General features: G+C 37.4%; 2 protein-coding genes and 1 long non-coding RNA gene across 3 annotated transcripts in view; 1 reads left to right on the top strand and 2 right to left on the bottom strand.

Annotated features, from left to right (window-relative positions):
- The window catches only part of LOC124159205 (DDB1- and CUL4-associated factor 17-like), a 54,551-nt gene extending 49,608 nt beyond the window's left edge, over window positions 1–4,943 (top strand). The window contains exon 10 of the mRNA XM_046534854.1: window positions 2,886–4,943. The gene's annotated coding sequence lies outside the window, so the exon portion shown is untranslated. The remainder of the gene's footprint in view (window positions 1–2,885) is intronic.
- Window positions 1–23,616, bottom strand: part of LOC124159206 (decapping and exoribonuclease protein-like) — a 28,629-nt gene extending 5,013 nt beyond the window's left edge. Inside the window, exons 1-5 of the mRNA XM_046534856.1 lie at window positions 23,160–23,616; window positions 22,987–23,090; window positions 12,680–12,799; window positions 9,370–9,499; window positions 416–556 (exon numbers count right to left, since the gene is read on the bottom strand). Coding sequence (XP_046390812.1) covers window positions 416–556; window positions 9,370–9,499; window positions 12,680–12,799; window positions 22,987–23,090; window positions 23,160–23,482 — 818 coding nt within the window. The 5' untranslated portion in view covers window positions 23,483–23,616. The remainder of the gene's footprint in view (window positions 1–415; window positions 557–9,369; window positions 9,500–12,679; window positions 12,800–22,986; window positions 23,091–23,159) is intronic.
- A 1,077-nt stretch (window positions 23,617–24,693) lies between these two features.
- LOC124159208 lies at window positions 24,694–25,533 on the bottom strand. Its single transcript, XR_006864922.1, has 2 exons — window positions 25,303–25,533; window positions 24,694–25,157 (listed from the first exon to the last, which is right to left on the bottom strand). It is a non-coding gene; the product is annotated as an uncharacterized LOC124159208 (long non-coding RNA).
- Between the last annotated feature and the right edge of the window lie 2,391 nt (window positions 25,534–27,924).

Raw genomic sequence — 27,924 nt, 5'->3', positions numbered from 1 at the left:
ATTACAGCATATTAAAGGTGTGTAAGAAAAAAAGGGTGTAACATTTATCGCTGAAAATGTCATTCCATGTACGTAATCACAGCTGCATTAATGGTCTCTAGTAGTCTTGGTACGATTTGTGGAGGTAGTTGGGCCATCTCGGGGGTGTCTCCTTGGTATGATAAGTGGAGGTTTTACGACATAAAGAGGTTCACTACAAAAAGGTTTGCCTATAAATTTACATGTAAATCTGATGGGACTGTAGGGGTGGTATGAAGTACGGAGGTTTATGATGTAAAGAGGTTCACAACATACTTTTTTTTTTAGGGGTTTTACTGTAATAATAAAAAAAGATTTTCTAACACAAAAATAATCAGGCTGGTTACACTATCAGTAACAATTACACCAAATATTTGCCAATGATTATATAAGTTACCTTTTTATTTTTTGCCATTCCCTTTGATTGTCAGTAGGATTAGCTGAAGTCTTTAACTCCACAAAATCTGCTTCCTTGCTATAAAGCATTTTTTTCAATCTTTCTGAATCATTTCCAATAGGTTCAAAATTCACTGGATTCCTGAATCAAATAAATTGATGTAATCAATTAATTGACGAGTATCAAATAATTGATGATGAGTAGTAAATTTAGTGCTAAAAATATTAAGAGATTTGAAACAAATCTAATAGATCCCAGCCATAACCCTGACAGATTGTAGCATTACCATTTCTTCATAAAAATAACAACACTTAACATAATTGCTGTAACAATACTTCCATTGAATTTTTTCATCTTTTTTAATGTTTTACCCTTTTATGAAAACCCTAGGAACAATACAACATTTAAAAATTAATAATTATTTCCCTGAAATTCATGAAGTGACTTTAAGGAAGAAAGAAGAGCCATTACCAGTAATGACCACAGCACCCTTCCATTACGTCAATATAGCTTTTCTATTTCTGAACCTCTCAGTAGGTCACTAGATTATAAGCCATAGAAATTTAAATCAAGGACCCATTGTAAATTTTAGGATGTGAGCTTTGTAAATTGTAAACTAGCCGAAGTGAGTCAAGTACCCATTGCTCTTTCAGTCACAATTGTTTACATCAAACATGTATTGCTTCATCATTCCAACATTACAATTACTGGAATTTTGATATTTTGCATGTTATTTGTGAATCATACACTGTAAATTGCTTTACAAGGCTAGTTATAGTCGTGGTGCTCAGGTTGATAACCATTATTGAATACAAGCAAACTTGTTCATAAATATGAGCATTACTTTTGATGTTTTTTAACTAAAAATATGCATGTATAACAGGATATAGGTATGTACAACTATTACCATTCCCGTTATTTTGGGTATATATAGCGCTTGTTAAAAATACTGCTAAAAAATTAATTAATTACAGCCAAACTAAGGCCCATTGAATGGAATCACTATCAGTTCAGAGATGTGTTTGCCATTCCGAATGCCATAAAAAATATGGCATTCGGAAAAAGGCGGAGCGAGGTACATTTCCCCTGGTAAGAGTTCTTTGTAGCCTACTTAGACCTTTCCATTGCATATAATATAAGATACAGCCACATGTTTTCAACATTACAGTGATTTCTCGTGTATCCCATTCTGATATGCTCTTAATTGGTCATGTATTCAACTTTATTTTATTCCTCTTACCAGTTATTTTTTTAGATTTCAGTGAAATTATACAAAATGTCATATGGTTGAAGGCCTACATGAGTTTTTATGCAACCAAGTCTTAGAAATTGCAAAGGTTAAATATCTTATGCCTGAAGCATAGATTCCATGTTGCCCATTACGAATGACACGGAACATGGCAAACCTTCATCCAAACAAACTCAATTTTCAAATTATGTTAAGGAGTCCTTATGTATTCAAATATACCAAGCACTCTGCAACACATGAATAAATGATGATTATGTTAATGGAATTTACCTTCCTTAGGAAAAAATTGGACAATACAATCAGGAAATGAAGAATCTGATAGCCTTTACCCACCTCCAAGCAAGCATAAACTCTTTCAGGAAAATTATTTCCAACCTCTTGCTGAGGAAATCTAGCATAGTGGCTCTGAAATTGATCTTTTGCCACCAATTTCACTAGGTACAAACAATAAATATATTTCTAACATTTTTTAAAGGCAACATGCATAATTATTTGGACTCAGCATATAAGCTTTAATTTCAGCTTCCCTTCCATTGGACCTATCTATACCCTCATCACTTGTATCAGCTAAATATGATTCTTCAGAAGATGAAGTCTCTCATGTGAATCGAGAGCTCTGTTTACTGTATTTACTTTCTCAAGCCTGTACGTATAAAATACATGCGTAAAAGTATAATATAATACATAAGTATTAAATATATGATCTGGCAGTAGCAGTATCAAACTTAATTAGGAGATAAGAAGATGTTCTGGCTGTTTGACTAAATATGTAACAATTTTTGTTCAGTAAAATCAAACTTCATATGATAGTAAACAATTTCTTTTGCCAGAAGACTCTGCTGAGGTGGTGGTACCTGGTGTATATGCATATAGTGTCATACATGTAGTGTCAGAAGGTATAGTTAATGAAGACGACCAAACACCTTTCACCTCTTCTGCAAAAAGACTGCAAGGTGAGACCTGATGACTTTCATGTAGGGTGTCAGTGAATCTTGAAGAAGTCTAGTTGAGTGGGTATATGTTTAATCTCACAACGTTTTCTTTACATTTGCATTTAATTTGGAACATCAGTGGTGACCATGTTGTTCTTGTTTCTTACTTACAGAGAGTAGCTCTGTGTGTAAAAATTTTCATTTAGCTCCACCTGACCTGGTGGAAGAAAATGCTGACTTAAGCTATCAAATTAAATTTGAAGCATTAATTAATATTCATTTCTTTCAGGAGTGATTCTGTACACTGAGCCAGCACCACATCCACAAGGTTCTCATTCTCTGACCAATCCTGGCCTCTTAATTGATAGTCAATTTACTGATGGGGAACACAGGAAAAAGGTCTTGGTCTCAACCAGTCCTGTCAGGAAGCGTTCAAGGAATGAAGTATTGTGGAAGAGAAATGTAAACAAGACTTTTAAAAGCTTAGGAGAGCCTTACAGATCATGTAAAGGCAAAGAGTGTAAAGGGGGCTAAGATGCGAGATCCTTGTGCTTGTAGGATGGATTATGTCCATAAAATAACTGAAGAAGGAAGAAACCAAATTCACAACATCTTTTGGCAGCTGGGTGTGCATACTAAGCAGTGGGAATTCACTATGAACCCCCACAAAACATCAGCCTGGCAAAGTAAATGTGGTGAGAAAGGCTTGCCACACTTATTTTTTTAATGTCAACGGAAATAATGTTTTAGTGTGCAAGCAAATGTTCATGCGTACATCTAGAATTTGTGACAGCTGGATTGATTCGGCCTATAATCATATAAATCCTGAGAAAGGCTTTACTTTATCTCTAGTTAAAAGAGGGGGACAAAAGAAAGGTGGAATGGTAACCTTAACACTGGAAAAAATTGATAGTGTAAGAGACCATGTTAATAAATTTTTTCGGGTCCCTCCCCATTACTGCAGGAAGAGGACCAAGCGAGAATGCCTTCAAAAGGAGCTAAGCATCACTAAGTTGTCAAGACCTTATGCTCAATGGGCATAAGAAATTGAGTTGCCTAAATTATCTATTGCTAGCCAGAGGCAGTATCGTGATGCTGTTAATAAAAATTTCAATACATATTGGATTTTACATGCCAAAGAAAGATAAATGCAGTTTAGGCTCTATTATGAGGAATATAAATAAGTGATCAAGCTGGAGAGGATAGAAGAGCAAAATGGATTACTCATCCTAACAACAAGAGAAGAGCCCGAGAATTGAAAGAAAAAGATAAGGCAGATGGTTTGAAAGAAAAAACAATAGCTGAATGCTCTTTTGATCTACAGAAGCACATGTCCTGTCCTAAGTCAGAAAACTCAGCCATATACTACAGGAGTATATTAAATATCTTCAATTTTACCATCTTCAACATGGTTGAGAGAGTTAGTGACTGCTACTTATGGCATGAAGATATTGGCAAAAAGGGTCCAAATGAAATTTCAAGTTCTCTCCTTAATTTTTTGGAGTACCTAGTAAAGAAAGGATACAGAGATGTCAGACTTTGATCAGATAATTGTGCAAGCCAAATTAAAAAGTTTTTTATTTGCCATGTACGAGTATATTGCTACAAAATACTCAATAAAAATTACCCACAGATATATGGAGCCTGGCCATACGCAAATGGAAGTTGACTCTATATATGCTTGAATAGAAAAAGAAACAAAAATTGGAAATATGTGACTTCAATGGTTGGGTTGAGGCTATTGAGGAGGCAAAACAGGCATTTCCAAAGTACAGAGTAAAACAGATGGATAAGAACTGCATCTTTATTTTAAAATCTCTTGTCTCAAAACAAAATTGGGATGTTGACATCAACAAAGCTTGCAAAGCAACAATGGTAATGACAGTAACCTTATAAAGATCAAGTATGTATGATTTTGACAGTGATCAATATGTGACATTGTTCCCTAATAAAAAGGGTCATCCAATCAACCTTAAAACTTACGTACCCTCTGTAGCCTATGACTCAAGCATTTCACTGTCGCAGAACACAGTCAAGGATCTTACTTGGCTATGTGATAACTTGCACGTTCCTGTTCACAAACAGGCATTCTTACGGAGTGTGTTGGTGTAAATCCTGTGGCAGAAGACAGCATTTCAGATATGGAATTTGACTCAGATGAAGAACTCTGCCTTGGTAAAATAGAAGAGGTCGAGGACAAAAGCAACCGAGAACAAGTCAAGAGAGTTGTAAACGACAATGAGGATCTGTCTTATTAAATTGATCAATGTTTGGTCACTGGTATTTGTATTAAGATTTTACCTATTCGAAATTGAGGTGCATGAAGAAATAAATTACTCGCTAATTTTTCTCTGATTTAATTCATTAGAGCTCAATCAGTCTCAACACTGCTACATTATTGTCAATGGATCAAATTTCATTTTATTTAGTTATCATCGTGATTAATCTCACCTCCTCATTCTATTTGTGAGCAATAAATAGCAAATGAGCACTTTCCTAGTCAAATCCTTGATCTTGCAGGTACAATGCTTGACTCGTAATTCAGAGGTGGTTCTAAAGTTTTGAGACTGACTACATACTCAATGAAAGCTAATTTCTTTACCTTCATGCATTGACTGTCAACCTGTTTCAAGTCAAAATCCTAATCCTGCATTTTAGACAGTGATTTGATTCAACATATGTTTTGTACATTTAAGGCCTGGTTACATGATACATTATCACATACAGGTTAATGTCTAAAGAGTCAACGGTAAAGGGTTAATGTAATGCGAGAATGAATGCCAAAATGCACTGCGTAAACACCCAACTTGTGTGAGCATGCACAGAAAATAGTACTTGTTCTAATTTGGTTCATGCATTCGTACATGTTGCATTCCGGTCTACCAAAATCATTCATGCCAACTTACATTAATCTCACTTTTTTTGCCTCCTTATTCTACAAAACTAGTAAATATTCACATCATGGAGTCACAATGTGCGATGACGAGATTCCAGTATAGTAGGTGTGAGTGTGAATTTTAAAAATCTGATTTTACTGATCCTGCCTTCCCTGATGGTATCGATATACTGAACCCTTACACAGATGTATTTTCAACGTTGCAATGAGCAATAAATACAAGAGATGTGCGAATAGTATCAGCGAATAACTCGAATACTAGAAACAGGGTTCCCACTCAATCTAAATTATAAAATTCACGGTTTTTTCCAGGTTTTTACAGCCTAAATTGCGTCAAATTCACGGTCTGTTGATAAACCATTTTAGGAAGAAATATTGATCGCATAACGATCATTGGCCGCACGTTACCTAAAAATATAGCAAACGCGATAAATGCCGGGAATACAAACGCAGTAATGAAACTGCTCTTATGACATCGCCTACCATTAGCCAAATTTAGGGCCGGCTAAAAGTTGTGAGTAGGAAAATGGAGGGTGACGGGGAAGTGAAGAGGTGTCTGATTTCTCGCCAGGGTTAATGATCACTTTGGTTAACGGTATTCCAATCACGGCCTTAAGGTCTGTGTGTCATCATGGCACACGGACCAATAATTATTGGTCCGTGTGCCATGCGTAATTATAATTGCGCTTCCAGTATACGTGTGCAGATAAATGCGTGGACAGCGTCTGAGAGTTACTGACCTTGAAGCATGATTGAGAGATCTTTTGAACGGTCAATTGTAGTTCTACAATCAAGTTTGAGAGGATTTTAAGGTTTTACGATAAAATTCACGGCTTTTTCCAGGTTTTTTCACGGTAGACGGAATTCACGGCTTACTCACGGTTTTAAGGTTTTCACGGTTGAGTGGGAACCCTGTAGAAAGTATTCGTTATTCGAGATCTTGAATAATTATGCTAAAGATACGCTCTAGAATACTTTGTATTTCACGCCATACACTGTTGCACACACGTCGTTGGTAGTTGACTCGAAAAAATGTAGAGAACTCTAGTCGTTTAGTGCATGCAGCGCCGTTTTAGGCAAGTTGACGAACTACATCAAATTTGCAGATTAGAGCGGTGAAAAGAGTTCGACGAGGGGAACTGAAAATGATCGGGAGAACCTCTGTGCTGTGTGATAGTAACTACATAGCATAATTCTCAAAATCTTCTACCCCCTCCATCCATCAGCCCTCGGCCCCTCCTCCTCCGATGCTTTCCTCCTCTACGAAATAAAAAAAAAGGCCACAGCTCGCCCAGGGTTCGTATTACGAAGACTATAATCAAAAGCTTCATAAGAAAATATCAAGTTACAAGAGAATAATAGAATCGTGTTTCACCCTTCCCTCTTTCTCCCCCACTGACCTTTACTGCCTACCTGCTTCGAAGTTTCCCATTTCTGGAGGTCAACTGCTGCTGTATTGGTCCAAAAGGTGTCTAACAATGACTTTCGGCAATTGATATTATACCTTTATTGGATTGAAATATAGGTAATGTGCGCGGAATTAAAAAAAGAAACAAAAAAAAGACCAAAGACGACGTATTTCTGACTTTATTTAAGCATTTTACGCAAGGAAATAAATGTCAAAATACGACGGGGACTTAGTATTCTGGCAAAACTTGATATCCTTGCAGATGAGCTTCTCGGAAGTTGATGCAGTATCTTTTTCCGAAAATGTATATCAAGTTACAAATTATGACTTATGCTATAAATCTCTATTGTGACAGTCACAGACGAAGGGATATTTTCTCAGGATATTTGGTCTCTCCCTGCTAGCAATTCAAATTCATCTGCTATCTCATGAGAACTTCCAAAGATGGAATGAAAATAATTGAAGACGAAGAAAATCTGGTGGAGAAGCGCCCGTATTTTGCAAAATGCATCGGATTGTCCGCTAGCACTTGACAGTAGGATTGGGGGTAATGTGAGCTACCTGTTGAAATAAGGAGTTGGATGAAGCTGAGTATCAGATGGCCGTGCCGTTGAAATGGTGTTAGATAGGTAATAATGTATAAATCAGACAGAAATCCATCGTAGCAGTGTAAATGCCGAGATGGCATGCAATCATTTTTTTGCGAGGCGGTGTGTCCCATTAGGATATTTGAAAGAGATGTTAGTTGAATCAACTATATGCTCAAATTGTTTCCATAAAATTAAAATATTCCATTAATCAGCTAAATTCCTGTTTGCATCCTTTAAAGGAAATCACAATTACTCGCCAAAATCTTGGGTTTCCTGCTGCATAGGCAACCTTGTCAAACATTCCCGCATTCATCGTTTTTTTCGTCCATCCCTTTGAAAAACGATAGATCTAGGTTCCACTGAGTACCTTTTTATTTATACATTTATCAAGTGAAATAGAAGAAGAAACGTAGGTTTCATTGAATGAGACTTGTGAATAAATTGATTACAATGTATTAGCTAAACAAATTTACCGGAGTCAAAAAGTATTGCAACGTCTTCATAGGGTTTATGCAATTCTAGTATTCGAGGTATTCAAAATTCGAATATTCGAGCAATGATTCAATATTCGAATTCGATATTGGAGTTCGAGAAATCTGCTATTCGACCCATCTCCAATAAATACATATAAACGAGGACTGATGCCACCATGACGACAAACTTGGAGCATAATTTAAAAAATCAACAGTATAAATACTAATAACCACACAAGAAAATGATTGAAAGTAGATTTCTACTTCACTACATTGAAGCAATCAAATATTCTTAACACGTCAAAGGGTTTGTTAAAAGGAAGCTCATTGGTTAAAAATTCCTGTTTACAAAAGGAATATCTTTCCAGGCTTTCAAAAATCTTTCTAAATCTAGAGACATACAGATTATGTAACAAAAACAAAGCTATAAGAAATAATCCACACACTGGCTACATAAAAAATGTAAGAACTGATATTGATGTTGAGCCCTAAAATTACACAACAGGATTTGGAAAGAAAGGTCCTACGCATTATAGATGGCTAAAGAGAATAGACACTGTAGATGAAGAGACAATAAAAAGCTGTACCATTTATATATTCAATGAAATGATCCAATCGAAAAATGTAACAATCAAGAGAATACTACGTTTTAAGCATGTGAAAAGGATGGATGAGAACAAGATAGATGGGAAAATAGTTTGTGGTAAAATGGAATAGAAGAGATGTACGAGCCAACCCAGGAAAAGATGGAAGGTCAACTTGGAGAAGCATGCTAGGGAAATCCATGGAACCAGGACCTGGAATGGAAGGGGGTTGCAAAGGATAGGAAGGAAACTAAAGGCTGTGATACAATCAACATGAATGTGTGATATGATACATTAACGGGAATATCAAAAGAGATGGCTTATGGGAGAGCATAGGATATGGAAACAACCACCGTCAATATAAATGCGGTAAGGGTATTTGAGAGATGGGCAACTTCCATCTCTTCATGTTTCCCATTCAAAGAGGACCAATCAGGATCCCTTTAGGCATTGGTAAACACCCTCCAGAGACCATAAAAGATACAAGGTGAGAGGATTCCAAGTTATGAATACATTCGTCAAACTTTGTTTACACATGCTGTTGCTTGGATTCAACGTTGCACTTAACAAGTCACTTATTACAGGAAGTGTGCCGCCATTTCAATTGTGTTTGTGGAGGGTTTAAACTATAAATATGGTCTAAGGTGAAAGGAATATCCTATCAAAGGTCACTTGTGGCCTACAGTTGTCATCACATGTTCTCGTTGATTGTGTCCCGGCCCTAAGACATAAAATACTTTACCAGGTCAAGGATGGACAGAAGGAAAATGTAATTTAAAGACTGGAGCTGATACTGCAGTAATTTAAAAAATCAAATTGAACCTGATTTCCAACCCATCCATTTCCGCAGCAAACACCAAACTGTAAGTTCCAATTTTTGCACGAAAAACACATGAAAATTCTTCATTCTGGTTATTAGGTTCATGAATATTAGGAGGGCATCCTGGATGCTCTGGAAAAAAAATATGCGATTGTGACAAAGACACTATCATAAAAGTTCTTCAAATTACTTCCAAACATGTGATCCAACGATTTTTCACAACAATTTTTTACCAAAATCTCAGGATCCAATGGTCATCCTTTGTTGCATTAACTTCCAATAATCTTGATGCAATTTTAATTTTTTAATGGTTCTTCAATAACAGTTAATTCTCCAAATTTGTAAAAAATTGATCCCTGAGACTTCAAGTCCTTCCTGACAATATTTGTCATCTATTATGGGTAATTCCACCTCAATTCAACAAAGGGTTTGCTAAGGTTAAGATGGTGAAAAGTGCACCCAGAGCTTTTGAAAAATAAAATGAATACACTTAAAGTGCATCTAAAATTATGTGTTTCCCCAAAGTTACAGGCCTTAACAATGGAAGTTAACCGCCAAAAAAAATTGAAGCATGATTTTTAGTTTTTTAACCATATCTCCAGTTTTATTTTTGCAAAATCGTTTTTTTGGTTTTAAAATGTATATGATCATACGTTTATACCACCATGATTTTTTTCAAAAGTTTTTGACCGAAAACTAAACTTTTACATAAGTTTGAAATTTTCAACATATTTCTTTTTTCACGCTGAAATAATATATATGTTGTTACCCCTACATCAAAGTATAATCCAAAATTTTTTCAGATTTTTAAAATTGGTGGAACACTGTCAAAAACACGTATACATAACTGCTTTGCACCATTTTAATCTATGTATTCCAAGAGGGTATTTGATTTGATTGTTGAGAGCAACGATTGTTGATCAGTTTGTAATATTATTGATTAAGAATAAAGATTAACATAAATAATGCCTATCACACTTAGATTAATCGTAATTATTGGTTATAACGATACTGTGTAGCTTTAAGTTCGTCTTCAAGGTTCGAGAAATACAACGTCTGCCGAACATGATTTTTTTCGTATCTCCTGACTTTCAATATCCATGAGGTTATCCGCAAAACAAGGATAACTCAAACTTTCACCTCAAAGTTTTGAAATGTTCATAATTTACGTAAAACAAACAAGATATTATTATTTTTGCCGTTATTCTGCTATTTTAGAGTGCTTCCCAGACTCAATGAGAGCTTTCCTCCTCAGTTCGCGATCTTTTTAGCAGCGATAACGTGGTTGTACTCATATTATTAATGCTCCAAGTAAGGCCTAGTTTTGAAAACCACACATCCTTGGCTGTGTGATCATCGATACAGAAAAGTGGTTTGCACCAATGCTTCCAAACCACTGCTCGACGTCGGAAACTATATTGTCAGGCACCACGCCACACAGTCGCACCTCGCACAAGTTGCCCAGGTTGCAACTGCTGCCTGACGTGTACCCGTGATCACGAAGCGCGGACGCGCACTGCGAGGCTTGGAAAACACGAACACGATGCTCCCGTGAATGCAGGTAGCACGCGATCGCTTCCATTTTACGAAGGGAATTCTGACGGAAATGATAAATGCTACCGGTGTACCCTAGCATTTATGCAGTAATTCCCATGATTTTGTGTCCAATTTTATTTTTTTTATAAAGATCACAGCAAAAATTTAGCGAGAGTGCAAATCATGCACGGATAATCCGCAACCCGGATAAAACCCACAGCTGGATAATAGGGAGTCTGCTGTACCTATTTATCAAACGACAGTTTACCTCATGAATTTGAGACTGAGCTCTCTCTGTTAACTTCATTTCTAACAGATCACCAGCAATTACAGAGATTAGGGACTCGTGGCGAAGGTTTTTTGGCAATGAAAACTCGCTATGGCAAGTGCAAACACCATAAGGGCCTCGTAAAAACAGATTTTTTTTCATGCTAATCATAGGGTCAATTGACTGTGTTCGTGCAGGTAGGTGCACCCCTCGTCTTATAATACCCCTCTTAGCGGTAAGGGACCTCAGTCATTCAATTGTTCATATAGGAATATAAACTAAGATTTTAAAAATTTGTCTTTTGAGCAGCGTTTGCAATTTTTAAACAAAATTCTACAATAAATATTAATTTATATCTCGATTTCAGTATAAATATCAACATGGAAATTGTTGCTGCATTAAATGTGTTAATATTGACGGTAGAGCTTCGTTCAAAATTTGACAATATTCAGAATAAAACGAGAAATTCAATTCGAAGTCTGCAATTTACATTCAAGGAACAATTATCCATATAGCTAATTCATATAAACATAGCATGATTGACCGCGAACCAATGCCGCTGGTAGGGTAATAAACCCGGAAAGGATGGAGCCCAACTACACGAGATAATGCAGAGTCCCCGCTAGGCTAGTCCATACTAAGGCAAGAACTCCACAGTATCGAAAGGGTTAATGAGTATTAATATGCATATTTAACCAGCAATGTTATATGGTTAATGATATAAAGCCTGTTCTCAATCAGAGTTAACAAAAGCAGGATTTCTATTGCTGGTAAAATGTTAAAATTCTCATACAGACAATTCGGAACATATCTAGAGGTAAAACGAGTATCTTTTACAATGGGATCACTAATGAAAATGTTTAGACAATTTGTTTCGATTATCTACAGTAGCTACACAATAAATATCTTACCTGATCATTATGGCATGGGTAAATTTCATAATTACGTCAAAATATTTAATTAATTAAGACAATTTTTTATACATATGTTATGTCCTATGCAAAGTCTTAACTTTTAAATAATCCATAAATCATGACTAAATGAAAATATGGTGGTGAAATGGAAGGAATTATATGATTCAAGGCACATTTATTTTGGTCAAAATTCAAATAAATAAATAAAATAAGCATAAAGCACACGAAAATATTATGCAAAACAGTCTTGGAGTACATACCTATTTAGTTTGAGATTGATATAGACGCATAAAGAAATTTTCATCAAAAACGGAGACCCTGTCGGACAACTGTATGCTGAATTGAGGTGGAATGACTTATATAGTTGAATGAACACAAAATGAATCTGTATTTCTATGATTTAGCAACTGCAGTCGACATGACCACATAAGTGTTGCTCTCGCGATAAAAAATTTTTGGTGGTGAAAAATTGTACAAGCTAGGTCAAACTATTTAAAATGACATAAATATTTAAATAATTATCAAATCCAAATAGACCAGAGAGCATAATTTATACTACAACAATACCCAAAGCTTATCATTGACTGACCTTACCAGAAAGTAAATGCTGCTCAAAAATGTAGCCCCAATCTCCCATTTCCTTTTGCCTCTCTGGCTTGGATTGCTCCTCAGCAACCTTTTCTGGTGTATCATACTTGCATAAGTAAATTGTTCCTTGAAACAAAAAAAAAGTTTTTAATGAAAGACAATGTCAAAAGACAGATCAATCATCCAATAATGCCCCTGAGTGCAAAACTAATAATTATTTTATAAAAAATTGTATACACCTCCCAAGAACCAAATAAAAAATCTATCTTCACTAGGCCTAAATATTTAAATATATACAGCCTCAATGAACCATAGCTATTTTCTCACCTAACTTCCGTATTTATCTACTTAGTCTTCCTCACCCACAACATCACACACTGTCTCATTAAAGAGAAATTCAACATCAACAACAGGCAGGGGCTGAAATAGATGTTTTTTGTATGGGATATGGATGGGTGGTTCATTGCTTTCTAGCATGCCTTGGTATGCTATGTCCCTTAGCGATAATACACCTGAGGTCTCATTAAGGTTGAAAATTATAGTTTAAGATATTCGTCAATAACTTGAGATACACTATCAAAGATTATCATATTTTCAATTTTTCCATAAATTATGGGAGACAAGGGGTGGCCACCCCCTTTAATCGACCACTGATAACATGAGAAACTCTAGCCTTCAAACTCCACCACATGTCTGAAGTTGTCAAGGGTAGTCACACTAGGATGAGTGAATGCTCTTTTATGCCATCGCTGACTATATTGACCACATTTTCGTGTAAGAAGATATCGCTGAAGATGGAAATTATCATTCGGGATTTACCATGACGGTTTTATGTCCCTCAAGGGTCAAATTCACCTCCCCTGCGGTCAGAGAAGGGATTTATTTTAGTATGATCTATCACATGTAGAGCTCCTCACTCACCTATCCAGAGGCGCTAGCCATGTGACCCAGAGCCCATCACATGGAGGTGGCTGCACCTTGGTCTCCTCTGCCTCCTCTACCCAACTAACCAACCAATGTAATGCAGACCAGTTTATTTGTTCTGAATTGTCACCGCCCGGAAATATTGTGAAAAATTCATATTTCGATTGAAATTTTGTCAGAACTTGCCGTGAAGTCAAAGTGGATGTGATAATGCCTTCCTTGGCTTTATTGCCACATGCGCAGGAAGCCGCTTTGGAGACTAGCTTCACTGTCTGTTCCACTGCCACTGTGTGGTGAAGATATACGGTGAATGAATATTCTGGCGAAGTATTATCAGGAAGCGACAGTTTTTCTAAGATTTCTTCATTTGATATATTACTCACAACTGGTAGCACTTTAATAGAAACATCGGTTCTTTCCCAATGAATCATTTCTCTATTATCCAAGGTTTTAAAATTCAAATGGGGAACAATTTTGCATCTGATGCCATGACTTAAATTACCTGCTCCATGATCTATAGCTATAAGAATTTTAATTTGTGCCTCCTGTCGGACAGTCAGTCGACGATCACTTATCACTACAAGAAGAATATTTTCTGGGAGTGTGGGAAACACTTCTGTTTGGATGGATGAATAAACTACTCCTTGGTGCTTCTTTGGCAAGTATCTACATCTATGAATGGTCTCACAGACGTGACGATCATCATCGGCGAATGAAGATTGAGTCACGATCCTGCAATGCATCACTACATAGAATTTTAATATAAATATCACTATTTCGATGAATTCCTTGGTAGGTTTCTTAGTCTAAATGTGTAACCTAAGAATTGCGTTAGCTGTGGTCAACCAACAGGCTTTATTTAGTCTCCCAGGAATCATAGTGACTAGCCCTTCAGGACATATTTCAGACGCAATGACTTGGGGTATCTTGACTAAGTACTTCAGTTCCTTATCAAGGTTTCAGATTTCTTCTGGGTTGTCATTCGGCAAGTCACAACTTATACCATGAAATAACACCACAGGGAGCTTTTCACATTCAGGCAGTTTGAAACTATCTTATCTGTGTGTTAATACGGGCTGGAAAAAGCACGGTCAATGTGGGCGGAGAGAGGTTGATACGGCAACTCAATGAAATGCATATGGCAAATAGCCCATTCCTTCCAATTTTCGCAGGAAACTACCCATCCAACCCACATTGGTGTTCGTTAGGGCGGATCGCAAAAATCGATTTTTTTCAAATCCATCTGGCCCAATGAAAAAAAGTTGTGAGACCGATCAAAAATAAGGCCTGAAAAATTTGAGACCTGTACGTGAACCCCTGACCCTCGCTCAAATGCAATTTAGGGGGGGAGGGTCAAAATTCGAAAAAGATAATATTTAATGGTCATTCCCTATAGATTTCGCCGAGTTACTGCCCTTCCAGAACGAAAATTTCGTGAATTTTGACGTATCTGCCACCGTTTAGCCACAAAATGCCTAATTTGAGTCCGCGTCCGCGAAGAAAATATTCCAACGCCCACGCAGCGTCGCGGATACCAGAGCCGCAGGCCGATCCCTTCCCCTCCACGCTCGCTTCTCCCCCTCCCACGCCTCTAATACAGCAAAATTCATCCCGCCCATGCTGCTAGGAGGTCGTTTATCTTTGATAATATAAATCAGAAGATGGTAGAAGGTAAAAGACGATGCGTAGTGAGACGACTTGTCCCTTATTTGGCGCCTCGTCGGCGTTAAACAAATCGATGTTACCAACTTTTAGAGAAGTGATGAAATATTTTTAGATCTGCGCACGCAGGAAAGGAGACTACGGTCTATGAAGACGCCTCTCCAGTGGCTATGAAGGTTTGGGAACTTAGGTTATCCACTTCTATTCCGGTATTGTCCGACAGCTGTGACTAAATGGATGAATAAGGGTGAAGGCCGCCGGCGTACCCTCCCCGCTCCCCTCTTGAACGCCCCAGATGCACCAAAATTCACACCAAGTGCGTCTTTCTTCGTTAGTGTTTACTAATATTTGATGTATCAGCATCGTCCAGTGAGGAACAATCACGAAGGAATTACTAAATTACCTGCTTTCCAGACTGTATTTCTTATGTTAGTGTAATTCCTCGTCTTTTGCTGCTGTCAACAAAGTTTTGGTAAATTCTTTCGCGAATCTCTCATCCGTATGTATAATATAAGGAATATTGAAATTCAAATTTGAACTTTCATCAATAGATTTTTAAATTCCACAGCGCTAAGCTCAGATATAGCTGAAGGAACTGGAGTCTCTCTCCAATATATCATCAGCGGGTAGTCCTTTAAGTCGATATTAAAATCCAGCATTTTAAAAAATCTCGGATTCGTCGCCAAACGCATCCTTGCAGGAAACGCAAATTGGGTCCCTAGATTACCCTCCCAATGTTTATGTCGCAAATCCAAGTCAACATAGTGCAATTTGCAAACAGACCACTGTAAGGGATGAAATACGATTTGATGCTTCCCGGCGAATGATGTGGGTAAACTCTTTTCTGGGTTCAACAAAATTTATCCCTTCGGATGAGCCCCCAGTCGGAGCTTGAAATGTTGGCCATTATGGAAAAATTAACCCGGTGGGAATCCCGAGAAGAGTCTACCCACACTGCAAGGGATGTTGGAATTACGCTTTTAGCAAAGGCAAAATGATGCCTCCTTTTTGGGCGGTATTCGCTTGGTACCATCGCATTCAAATCCTTTTTAATACTGTGCATCCAATTTTCACTCGGAAAGGAATCGATAATCGCAGATTTTATAACTTTTGCTAATCCTCCGATGGGGGAGGAAAACCTCCAAAAGTGGGACCCTGTTTCTTCAACTAACACCACACATTCCCCTCTAAACTTGTATTGATAAGTCCTCTTCCCTTTTTTCATCAGACAAGAGTATAGTCTTCCATTCCAATGAAATAAGGCCCTTTGATGACACCTCTCTTTTCTTATCCACAGTAATTAGCATATTTTTCTGTCTACGTAAGTGATTCTGGTACACTAGCTCTGATGTATCTTACGAAGTTATGACTTTTGCGTCAGCTAAAGTTGCGGGAACGATCATTGCTGTTGCTTGGTTCTTGTATATACCTCTATCACAGTTGGCAGACGCATTTTCCCAGAAGAAGTTCCAATTTGAGGTTATAGTCCTTAATGTTTATTTCATGATGAAAGTAGAGATACAAATCGGCTAATTTCTCGCCAGTTTAATTTTCTTCGGATGAATTGATGAAGAAAATTTTTGATACTATCTTCCCGTACAAGAATTGACGATGATGGCTCAACGCTGTCCTACGATTCCCTTTTTTCCTCAGTTGTCGAGTTTATTTAGGGTTCAATCCAGCAGCCATCTTCTTTCTTTTCGTCAGATTGTCTCTCAAAATACTTCTTCATCGGGGGAACCTTATGCTCCTCCATGCACTTACACGCAAAAATATCTCATAATTTAAAATGACCGTAGTCTCCTTTCCTGCGTGCGCAGATCTAAAAATATTTCATCACTTCTCTAAAAGTTGGTAACATCGATTTGTTTAACGCCGACGAGGCGCCAAATAAGGGACAAGTCGTCTCACTACGCATCGTCTTTTACCTTCTACCATCTTCTGATTTATATTATCAAAGATAAACGACCTCCTAGCAGCATGGGCGGGATGAATTTTGCTGTATTAGAGGCGTGGGAGGGGGAGAAGCGAGCGTGGAGGGGAAGGGATCGGCCTGCGGCTCTGGTATCCGCGACGCTGCGTGGGCGTTGGAATATTTTCTTCACGGACGCGGACTCAAATTAGGCATTTTGTGGCTAAACGGTGGCAGATACGTCAAAATTCACGAAATTTTCGCCCTGGAAGGGCAGTAACTCGGCGAAATCTATAGGGAATGACCATTAAATATTATCTTTTTCGAATTTTGACCCTCCCCCCCTAAATTGCATTTGAGCGAGGGTCAGGGGTTCACGTACAGGTCTCAAATTTTTCAGGCCTTATTTTTGATCGGTCCCACAACTTTTTTTCATTGGGCCAGATGGATTTGAAAAAAATCGATTTTTGCGATCCGCCCTAGTGTTCGTCCTGTCATAGCCAAGACCTATATTGCTTAACGTCATGTCACTATATTGCTCTTGAACTATAATTCCAGCTTTAAAAGCTGCGTTAAGTAGATACAGTGGATGTAATGTGTGCTGCAGCCCCCCCACTTACGCTATATCTCTGGGGAATTATGGCAGTCTTCGTCAAATCTAATTTGACAATGGACTTTCTTTCTCTTGGTTTGGTGAATACCACATTAGCGCACCACTCGTCGCGGGTTTCCTCATCAACTTGAGTATCCTCAAAGTATTCACTATAATTCCAAAACAACAACTGTTGATTCAGTTGATTTGAGTTCAAGCCTCTCATTTATATTATTATTATCATTTATATTATTATTATTTATTACGTTCAGCCCTTTCTCGCATTTTTTGACATAGGTATGTGAATAGTTCCAATTCGGATTATTCTTGGACCTCGCTGTTCCACAAGGAACTGGTACTCTAGGATGGAAACATTTTTTCCTTATGACGGACACAATTGGGAAAGTTGGCACATTTGCAGAAGGCTATATCAAATACTTTCGTCGCCCCCTTGGTAAAAGACTTTAATAAGTCAGCCTGTGTTTTCTGAAATACCGTTTTATTACTATAGGATTTAATTTGCCATATTGTTTTCATCATGTAGCGTGAGATGAGTGGAAGTACTCTGGTTTACGTAACTACTAAAATAGATGCTTTTTTCCAAACAGCAAATACCTAGACAGAAACTTCTTCGATACCTTCTTAGATGAAAATATGGTCAATATTGTCAGCGATGGCTTAAAAGAGCATACACTCATCCTAGTGACTACCCTTGACAACTTCAGACATGATTTACACGATTTTGACTGAAAAACATCTCTATTTCGCGTCATTTATCACATGCAGAGAGTAGAATAAGTGTTTGTATTGCGGGTTGCCTACCCACAAAACTGCTTTCAGGGACACGATAAAAGGTCATTTTCCAGATAATTAAAAGGAATAGAGCTGACATATTTGGTCTAAAATATCAAGGAAACACCAATGTTACACACCATTTGAAAAAAATGAGTGCTTGCTAAAACCAAATTTAAATTATTTACAATTTTCATTAAAGATTTCGAAATTTCAAGACAAAATGCCGAACAGAAGATATTAACCGATTTTGAAAAAAAAAAATATCTGTAATACCCACTCGGGTACACAACTTTTGCCGGGTATTATGATTTTCTCTTTAAAAAAAGTGGCAAAATGGGGCACCCTAGTGTGTACTCCCCCTGACCTGGCCTACAACACACCACTCAGTAAGGCAGATATGCGAGATTATTTCCATTCAAAATGTAACTAAGAATGTAAAATGCAAAAATGTGCTAACTAAAACATCAAAATATTCAGACGTAACATAGCATAGTGATTTCTTAAATGAAACACATCATTGTCAGGTCATTCCATGTCAAATCAACCAATATTTTGACCAAATGGCACCCACCGACTCGGATTTTCATCAAACTTGCCATGGTCATACATCCTGGTATAAATAGATATTGTGTAAAATTTTAGCCACCAATTGTCAATTGTTAATGAAATATGAGCAATTGAAATTTGGGCGTGACCCCTAAAGTGCCGCAACGTGCAACGCATGGTGATTTATATTTTCATCCATAACTCCATTCCTGTGAGATGAAAAGCCATGATTTTTTTCCTAAAGCTAAGTGGTCCATAATGATCCCACGATTATCATTAAATAATCACTGCATGAAGTAATTCATCTGCAAAAAAAATAAAGTTCACAAAAAAATCTCGCTTGTACCATTTTTCGTTGTCAGCATCACAAATAAAATAGAAATGCTTAACCAGTCATTTTGACGGGTACGTTGCTGTTTTTAGGTAAACCGAGATACAACTCCTTTCTATGAGAAAAAATCAAATTATATTTCAACAGAAGACATACCATAAAAAAATTGAAAAAATTAAGATGACAGAAAAAAAATTCTAGGCAATATGATAAATTCGGGAGATGTTGCCTACCAAAATGATGGGTCAGATCCTTCTAGTGTACACATTCCCATGTCAGAAAACAGAATACAAAACTGGACATAATAAAACAAAGAGCAACAATGAATACCCCACCACTCACAACCTACACAAAAGCCAACTCTGCAAAAAAAAAGCCATGAAAAATATTTTCCCATACCTCCTTGCATAAGAAATGGTCACCATTTGGCATAGATTACAATATGTATTTGGGAAGTAGTTCTAATTAGACTACCAAATTCTTTCCAATGGATAAATTCAAACCAGCATATTAAAACAGTTGTACATATACTTAAGTACTTATTATAACACTTTATCAACAATGCCAAGGATGGTCTTGACCCCCTGAAAAGGAGTAGGGTCTACAAACAGTGTGACATGTGTGAAAAGACCTAACTATCTGTGAAGCCTTAAAGAATCTGGGATTCACCAAGAGAATCTGTTAAAAATGATGTTCATACTTAAAGTACTGCATATATATAGCTCTGGTACTCTCCAAATTACCACTTGAACGTGTCCAAAATAAATTTCTCAAATTTATTAATAACAAATAAGGAATCTCACAGTCTGATTACATCACTTTTAACTTTCATCTCTAGTAAATCTAACACCCATATGTATCAGATGATCTTCCAGCGTTGCCCTATTCCCTTATAGGATTATTATTTCCTATATAGATTGTTTCCATCTCCTTTCATCAGTTAATTTTAATGTACCCCGTCATACTTCTAGATATCCTCACCCATTTGTTGTTAATTACCATGGTACAAATTTTGCCTTCAACCTCCCACTATCTACAATGTATAGAATTTTAATAAACTAGGTGCAAGTTTTGATTTCTCTATGTCTTAATTTAAATTTAAAAGCTACTTGTGATGAAGTTAAGCTCAACTACTGTGATAGCATGTCCATATCTTAAATGTTACCTTATTGTATGTACCTATTCCTCGATCGTGCTTTCTAGTGTATACATAATTTCCATGGGTTCATTCTGTGCATTTGCTTCTTTCTAATATCGGTGGAACTTTAATGAAAGATTGTAATTAATGGGTTAACCCATAAATAAATATTAAGATTTATATCAGAAAAAAGGAGGAAATTTAAAAACACATATCAAATAACATATTTGAACCTGGGATCCTTAATGTGGAGAAGGGACCAGACACACTAGAATCCATGGAAATCATTAACACTGTAAATTATAACAAAGGAATTTTACTCAATGATGCTCTCTTCCTATCCCATTTCACCTTACTTGAATAGGGTGGTTTCCTATTATTTTTTTATTGCCTAAATCGAAAGATTATTACACCTGGAGTACGTATTTCACGCTTTTAGATTTTTACATGACGATATCTATTTTTCGCGATTAAATGAAAAGTGAAAATTTTCAAGCGCGTGAAAACACGACGCGTAAGCATGAATGCCGGGAAATCTCTCCGTGAGACTTATTTCTGGTTCCCGCTGCCCCCCTGTGAGGTGACCTTGAGGCGAGGCTTAGCGCTGATACGACGCAGGCTGCTAGCGGGTAGCTGAGTACCCTGCTGGCTGGTAGCGCTTGTCTTAAATAAGGATTATTAATACCTTATCAAACGAAGAAAACTTTCCGTCCTTAGCCAGTTTTAATAAGTGATTATTAAGACATGTTTACCTGAGCTCTGTGCCTCATGCATGCATTGGTAACCTCAGACGATGTATAACTCCTATCCTCTCGTGTAGAAACTAGGTCCCTGTGACGTCACCTGGAGTGGAATTGCATGGGCGCCAATCTGGCCTTTTTCAAATGAGGATAACATTTGACCCTTGCCATTCGTCTAAACCGGTATTTCAAAAACCAAATAATTTGTGTATTATGAATATACTAATGGTGGGTAACGAATCGCAATCAATGCCTTTCGTTTTCTTTGATGAAGGAAACTACCCTATTCCCACCCCCACATCCCCTCCACCTAGCAACATGTGTGTCGCACAGGAGGAGGGGAGGAGAGGCAGAATCGTCAAGGAAGCTATACGTCACCATCCCTTTCATTGCTGGAATGTCTGAGAGGATCGCCAGAATATTAAAAACGCATGCTGTGGTCACCAGATACCTCTGTGACCAAGATAAGAGACTTCCTCCCTGGGCCCAAGTACATCATTCCTCAAGAACTGTACGAGGGGGTATACAAGGTGCCTTGCTCCTGCAGAAAATCCTACATAGGGGAAACTTGCCGCTCCATGCATGTGAGGATTAAAGAACATCAAAGGGCAACCAAGAACAAACAGTTTCAGCTCTCTGCCATCACCGAACATGCATGGTCAGAACCTGGCCACGACATCAAATTTGAGGAGAAGAAACTTTTAGTTAAGGAGAGCCGATACTTCCCTAGACAAATCAGGGAAGCAATGAAATTCAAAAAACACCATTGAATTTCAATAGAGAAGATGGATACTTCCTTCACAGCACCTGGAAAAAGAGTGATCAAAGAGAGAGCCAATCAGATAGAAGCGCCCAGTCAGACAGCTAATCACAGTGCAGCTCCCATCCAGCCTACAGTATATAACCGAGGCAGAAACCAACAGCCGACACCTTCGACCTGAAGACGCTGGCAGGATAGCCAGCGAAACTGTTGTCTACAAACAAGCTGACGCAGAAGAAAACCCTGTAGAAATGCAGAGATCAAACCATCACCACGGATACCTACGTTCTAACAGAAATATCGCTGTCAGCCTGGCAGAACAGGTAAATTTGTCAAATGAATGTCACCTTTTATTTTTCATTAGCACACAGCGCAGGCTTGCAGTTTGACATTCGGTTCAGTATAATTTCTTTTGAATATGATGAATGTGTTCAAAATGATGAATTTGCAACTATGTTCTAAACAGAAGATAAAATTAATTCCAACTTTTAATGACCACAGATGAACTCACTCCACAAGAAACAAGTACCACTGAAACAATCATTTAAATTTCAAATGTACGTTCTTCAAATAACTAAAATAGAGTACCAGACGAACTATCTCAAATTTTGCACTCGAAATCAGACAAAATATATTTTGTCTGATTTCGGTATACCAGAAGATGAGACGTCAAGCTCTCAAGGTTGCCCGGTAAAGCTCGATAAATCAATTCTTAAATTCAAGTCTGCCACATCCACTGGTGAAGAAAAAGTTTGGCAGAGGAATTTAGGTAATTTCATTAATGTACCATTTCAATCTTGTGATCTAATGATAACATTTATTGCTAGTATATAGGTCTTCAGATTGTCTCCAGCGCAATGAGTTTTCTTATGCTATGGGATAAGTAATATAACTGAAGGGCTAGTAAAATTACCTTTGAATTTAGATGCACAAATGATCCAACCTTCAAATTTCTCATAAGGGGAGCACATTATTCTCGTCAACACTCCCCTATATGTTACGAAGTCACCTAAAAACCTGAAAATAAAAACTACCGTAAATAGAAGGCCATAAAATCGCCTTTGGGATTTTCGTAAAAGTAATTGCCTATTATTCTCATCCGTGCACTCCTGGTGATGGGAAGTGATCCATTCTAAAGCCGAATCTAATTTGATTTCATTGGTGGGTAATTTCTTCCTGATAATTTGGTCCGAGCGTCTTCTTAAATCGAAATGAACCTCAGGATTACGAGGGAATCCGAGGTAACGGAGCTGTGATAGGTCATTCCTGTAATTGAAATCCTTATTCATGGAATAAAATCCTAATATATCAATTCTCCTGATTCCTTGGGCATTTTTAGACTGCCGTCGTTTGCAGGAAAATGACACATTTTCCACTTTAGCTACAGGTTTTGGGCAGGTTGACTCCATAGCGAGTGAAAAAGTATTCACTTCCAGAAGATAAAATGCAAGTAAAAATATATTATCTGATATTTAGATCTTCGATAAACGAGTTCATGACAGCTGATACCGCGGGAAACGCCGTACCGCGGTACCGCCATACAACTTTAATGGAAACAAAAGAATAGCGAAAAATATGTACCACAATCACACCACAATTCAAAATATTTTTACGAGCTCACTCATGCCATTCTCTTAAATTCGTGTAGGTCAATACCACTAACCTGTTATACTATGGCAATCTTGCAATGATTTTTAAAGCATAAGTACTACCATGCAGAAGTGATTGAAATGGTTCACAATCATTTGGGCAGAAATTGCCCTGGTGAAAATGAACTGTTCACGAACCGTTCAAGAAGCATTAAACGAAGTGTTCGGAACCTGTTCACTAAGTGTTCATGAACTGTTCGGGAACCGTTCACGGACTGTATTTTGGCCCATTGAACCGTGACGAACCGTTCCAATAAGCTGTTCAGCAGGCGTTTCCCAGCTGTTCATGAGGTGTTCAGCTGTTCATGGAGTGTTCTGTAACCGTGCAGGAAGCGTTGCACAAAGTGTTGAGAACGTGTTCCCTAAGTGTTCATGTACTATTATTGAACCGTTCACGGACTGTATTTTGGCCCAATTGAACCGTGACGAACCGTTCCAATAAGCTGTTCAGCAGGCGTTTCCCAGTTGTTCATGAGGTGTTTTCAGATGTTCGTGAAGCATTCTTTTAACTGTACAGGAAGCGTTTACCATAATACCAATGATGATTAACATCTCGAAGTGTAGGTCTGACAATAATAATTGTGTAAATAACAATTGTGAGAATAATATGCAAAAGGCAAGGGCGAATCCAGGATATTATTCGGAGAGGGGCAATTGCCCAGCCGGCACAACGTTTTAAATAGAACCAAAATATACGTATAATTTCCGTATAAAACGGAGAAATCATATACGTTAAGAGAAATCATATACGTATATCTTGGAGAAAAGTTAGAGAAAAACTAGAGAAATCCAAGAGAAAGATTTCCTAAATACAAGAGAAATCATTTCTCTAACGGCGAGTAGGGCGCCGCGTAGAGGCCATGCAACGAACTAACGGCGACTAACACTCGATGCTCACTTATTACTACCTTTATTGCTAACTCTAAGCGGGATGAGGTTTCCACAAATTTTTACACACAAAAAATCATAAGTCTGTAAAAAATTATCTTTATTTAGGCACATCTACACCGTAATTTAGAAATAATTTTTAGACATCTGCCCGTTCATTCGCCCAAGGCCTTTCCCACAGTAAGCTCCATTTAGGGCCCACAGTTCCCCTGTTTTCAGCATATCTGCAAAGAAGTATGGTATGGCTGTTAAACGTGATGACGAGAAAAGAATGAAACTCACCTCCAATGTCGAGGAATAGGTAACAGTATACTCATATCGAAATGATGATTTTCGTCATATCCTCACAACACTTAGGATACACTACTTATTTCACATTCAAATCAAACCTAGGTGACAACAATTAAAATATGACTTATACGGTACTTATCTTGACGTTAGATGGGTAAATTTAGCACTGCAATAACATCATAGACGACAAAGGACGATGGAAATGCCGGACTATTAGGATATAACAACACCAACGAGTTCCACTCAAGTTATTCCGCTAAAAAATAATTTGAAATTGCACAATTCATACATTAATAACGAGCATGGAAAGAAATACTGTTATATAATACGTTATTCCAGCAACATTCCATTAGTAAATGCTAGTCAGCATGGAGAACATAAGAGAAATTAATGATACTTACTTCAAACATCTTCTTCCATGCTTCAAATACAGATCCAATTGTTTACATACTCGTCTGCGTAAATTTCAGGGCGTGAGACAGTGCAGAGACTACTGCGTTACTCCGTTGGTAAAAGATACTTCATTTTCAACCGCTTTCACTCATACAGCACGAGGAATAATAGAGACAACTTTCAAAACATTCGTGATTGCAACCGTTTCTAACCGTTTTGATGTTGTTACTCGAGCAGCATGGCAGCTAGTGATGAGCGATATATCGCTAACTGTGATTGAATCACCGTTACTGAAAAGTAGCAGTCACTGTCGGTGATTCAATATTCGAAATCACCGTGATCGGTGATTCAATCACTGGATTCGATGATGATAGCGCTGGCTACTAACAAGTGATATGCGATATATCGCCACCTGTGATTGAATAGAAGTAGCCGATCACTGCCGGTGACAAAATCACCGAATGCTCGAAATCACTGCCCGTCACTGCCGGTGATTGAATCACCGAATGCCTGAAATCACTGCCGGTGACTAAATCACCAAATACTCGAAATCACTGCGACTGTGAATACGGTGAAGTTAGCTTCGGCAGCTACCATGATGCTACTAACAGTAAAATAACGACGTCTTATTCATATTTAATGATAAATAAGACATTCTGTGCGAAATATACAGCTGAAGCTTTGAATTATGATGGTTTGATTATAAATACGTACAAAAAATGATTGCCCCTTATCAATTCTTCTACCACATCAAATTTACTTTATTGTTGTAATATATACTCGGAATCAGAACTATTGCCTCAAAAAAATATTTTGTCTAATTTTACAACTTTCTATAAGTTTATTTGTTCCTATTGAGAAGAGCTCATTCCTTGGAATTGGACAAAGTAGCAGGAATAGCAGCGCCACAAATCACCGATGACTTTAAAGAGTGATTCACCTCGGTGATCGCAATCACAGTTAAGAATCACCGTTACTGATGAGTAACAGTCACAGGTAACGAAGTGATCCGAAAATCACAGTTCCGCTCATCACTAATGGCAGCATTTCGATTTCAATCATATCGATTGTATGAATCGATAGTCTTCTTTTATGGCTTTCGGTTAGCAGACGAGAAACATCTCAAAGTTGGGTATTGAGGACATCTCGTCCCCTAAAACGTGCCTATTACGTGCAGATTAATTATTATAAAGTTGTACTAATGTCAACATGAAATAAAATTTATCGTTAGGGCTAAGGGAATAAAGTTATTCTTAAAATCGAAGCCTTTGCACTCATCACAATAACAACCTTTCGCGCACAATGGTCCACTTCGAGAATTTAAAATGCTAAATAGTATGTTATAATTGTTTCTTTAATGGTGGAACAAAAATATTAATTAGCTCTCCATCTGCGTCAGCCCTTTGAATCTGATTTACAAGCAATTTCACTGCATTATTAGCGCTAGAGCCGTAAATAATCTGGTGGGCTCTCTGCGAACAGAAAAGATAGGGAAATTCCTACCCTGTGATTTCTCTACAGATATATTTTCTCCATTTTTTCTCTTCCATTTATGTAAAGAATTTCTGCTGTGCCGGCTGGGTGGGTGTGACAGGCAAACAGTCTTCTCATATTTGAGATTTAAAGGGTAACAATATGCATAGAAAAATTACTGTACAATATATTTTCTTTATCTTAACAAGATACTTATTAATATAAAATTACGGAAATGATTGAGACTCCCAATTAAACAAAAATAATACTAAAAATCTTGTCTATTTTTCAAGCGTCTGGGGGGGGGGGGGGGGCATGTGCCCCTCCCCCGTAAATCAGCCTATGCATAAAGGAATGAAAGGTTATTACAATGTTTTGTTACAATAAAAGAATATATGTAAATAGAATTCAATTTTACATACATAATATGCCAAAATTCTTGTCTCTTCTTTTACATTTGTGTACAATTGAATTCTTTCTGTATTTTTTGTGACCTACAATCCAAGACATTAATCATCATTGGTATAATTGTAAATACTTCCTGTAAAGTTAAAAGAATGCGTCATGAACATCTGAAAACACCTCATGAACAGCAGGAAAATACCCCATGAATAGCTTATTTGAACAGTTTGCAATGCCAAAATTCACTCCAAGAACAGTTCCCCAACAGTTCATGAACACTTCTGCTACAGTTTCTGAACATTTTGTGTCACACTTTTGGAATGGTTCTTGAACAATTTATTTTCACCAGGTATGCAACCTTTATCATTCATAACAATTGTACATCATTCTCAGACCTATACACCAAGACATTAATCATCATTAAATAATTGAGGTCAAGAAAAAGAAATTCATTTAATAATACCAGTGCTTGATCAGGAAGCTGTGGTAGATATGTTTACAAACTGTAGCTAGGCTGAACTGAAGTGTTGCATACCAATGAAACTAAACTGTTCAGGAAGAGCTCTCAAGTCTTTGGGAATTAAGATTTTCAAGCTTCTGGGGTTATTTGCAGTACTTTCAGTTATTGTTCAAGCTCAGGATTGTATTTGAAAGTCACACATTCACCACTTTATTTACTTTGCTCACATTATTGTTGTAAATGCATAGCAACCTCAAAACATTTGTACTTATATATTTACACTTTTATTAAAACT

Source organism: Ischnura elegans, chromosome 5 (assembly GCF_921293095.1).
Source record: "Ischnura elegans chromosome 5, ioIscEleg1.1, whole genome shotgun sequence".
NCBI classification, from domain to species: domain Eukaryota; kingdom Metazoa; phylum Arthropoda; class Insecta; order Odonata; family Coenagrionidae; genus Ischnura; species Ischnura elegans.
Note: the sequence above shows the minus strand (reverse complement) of the source record. Positions and strands in the feature narration are given on the sequence as shown.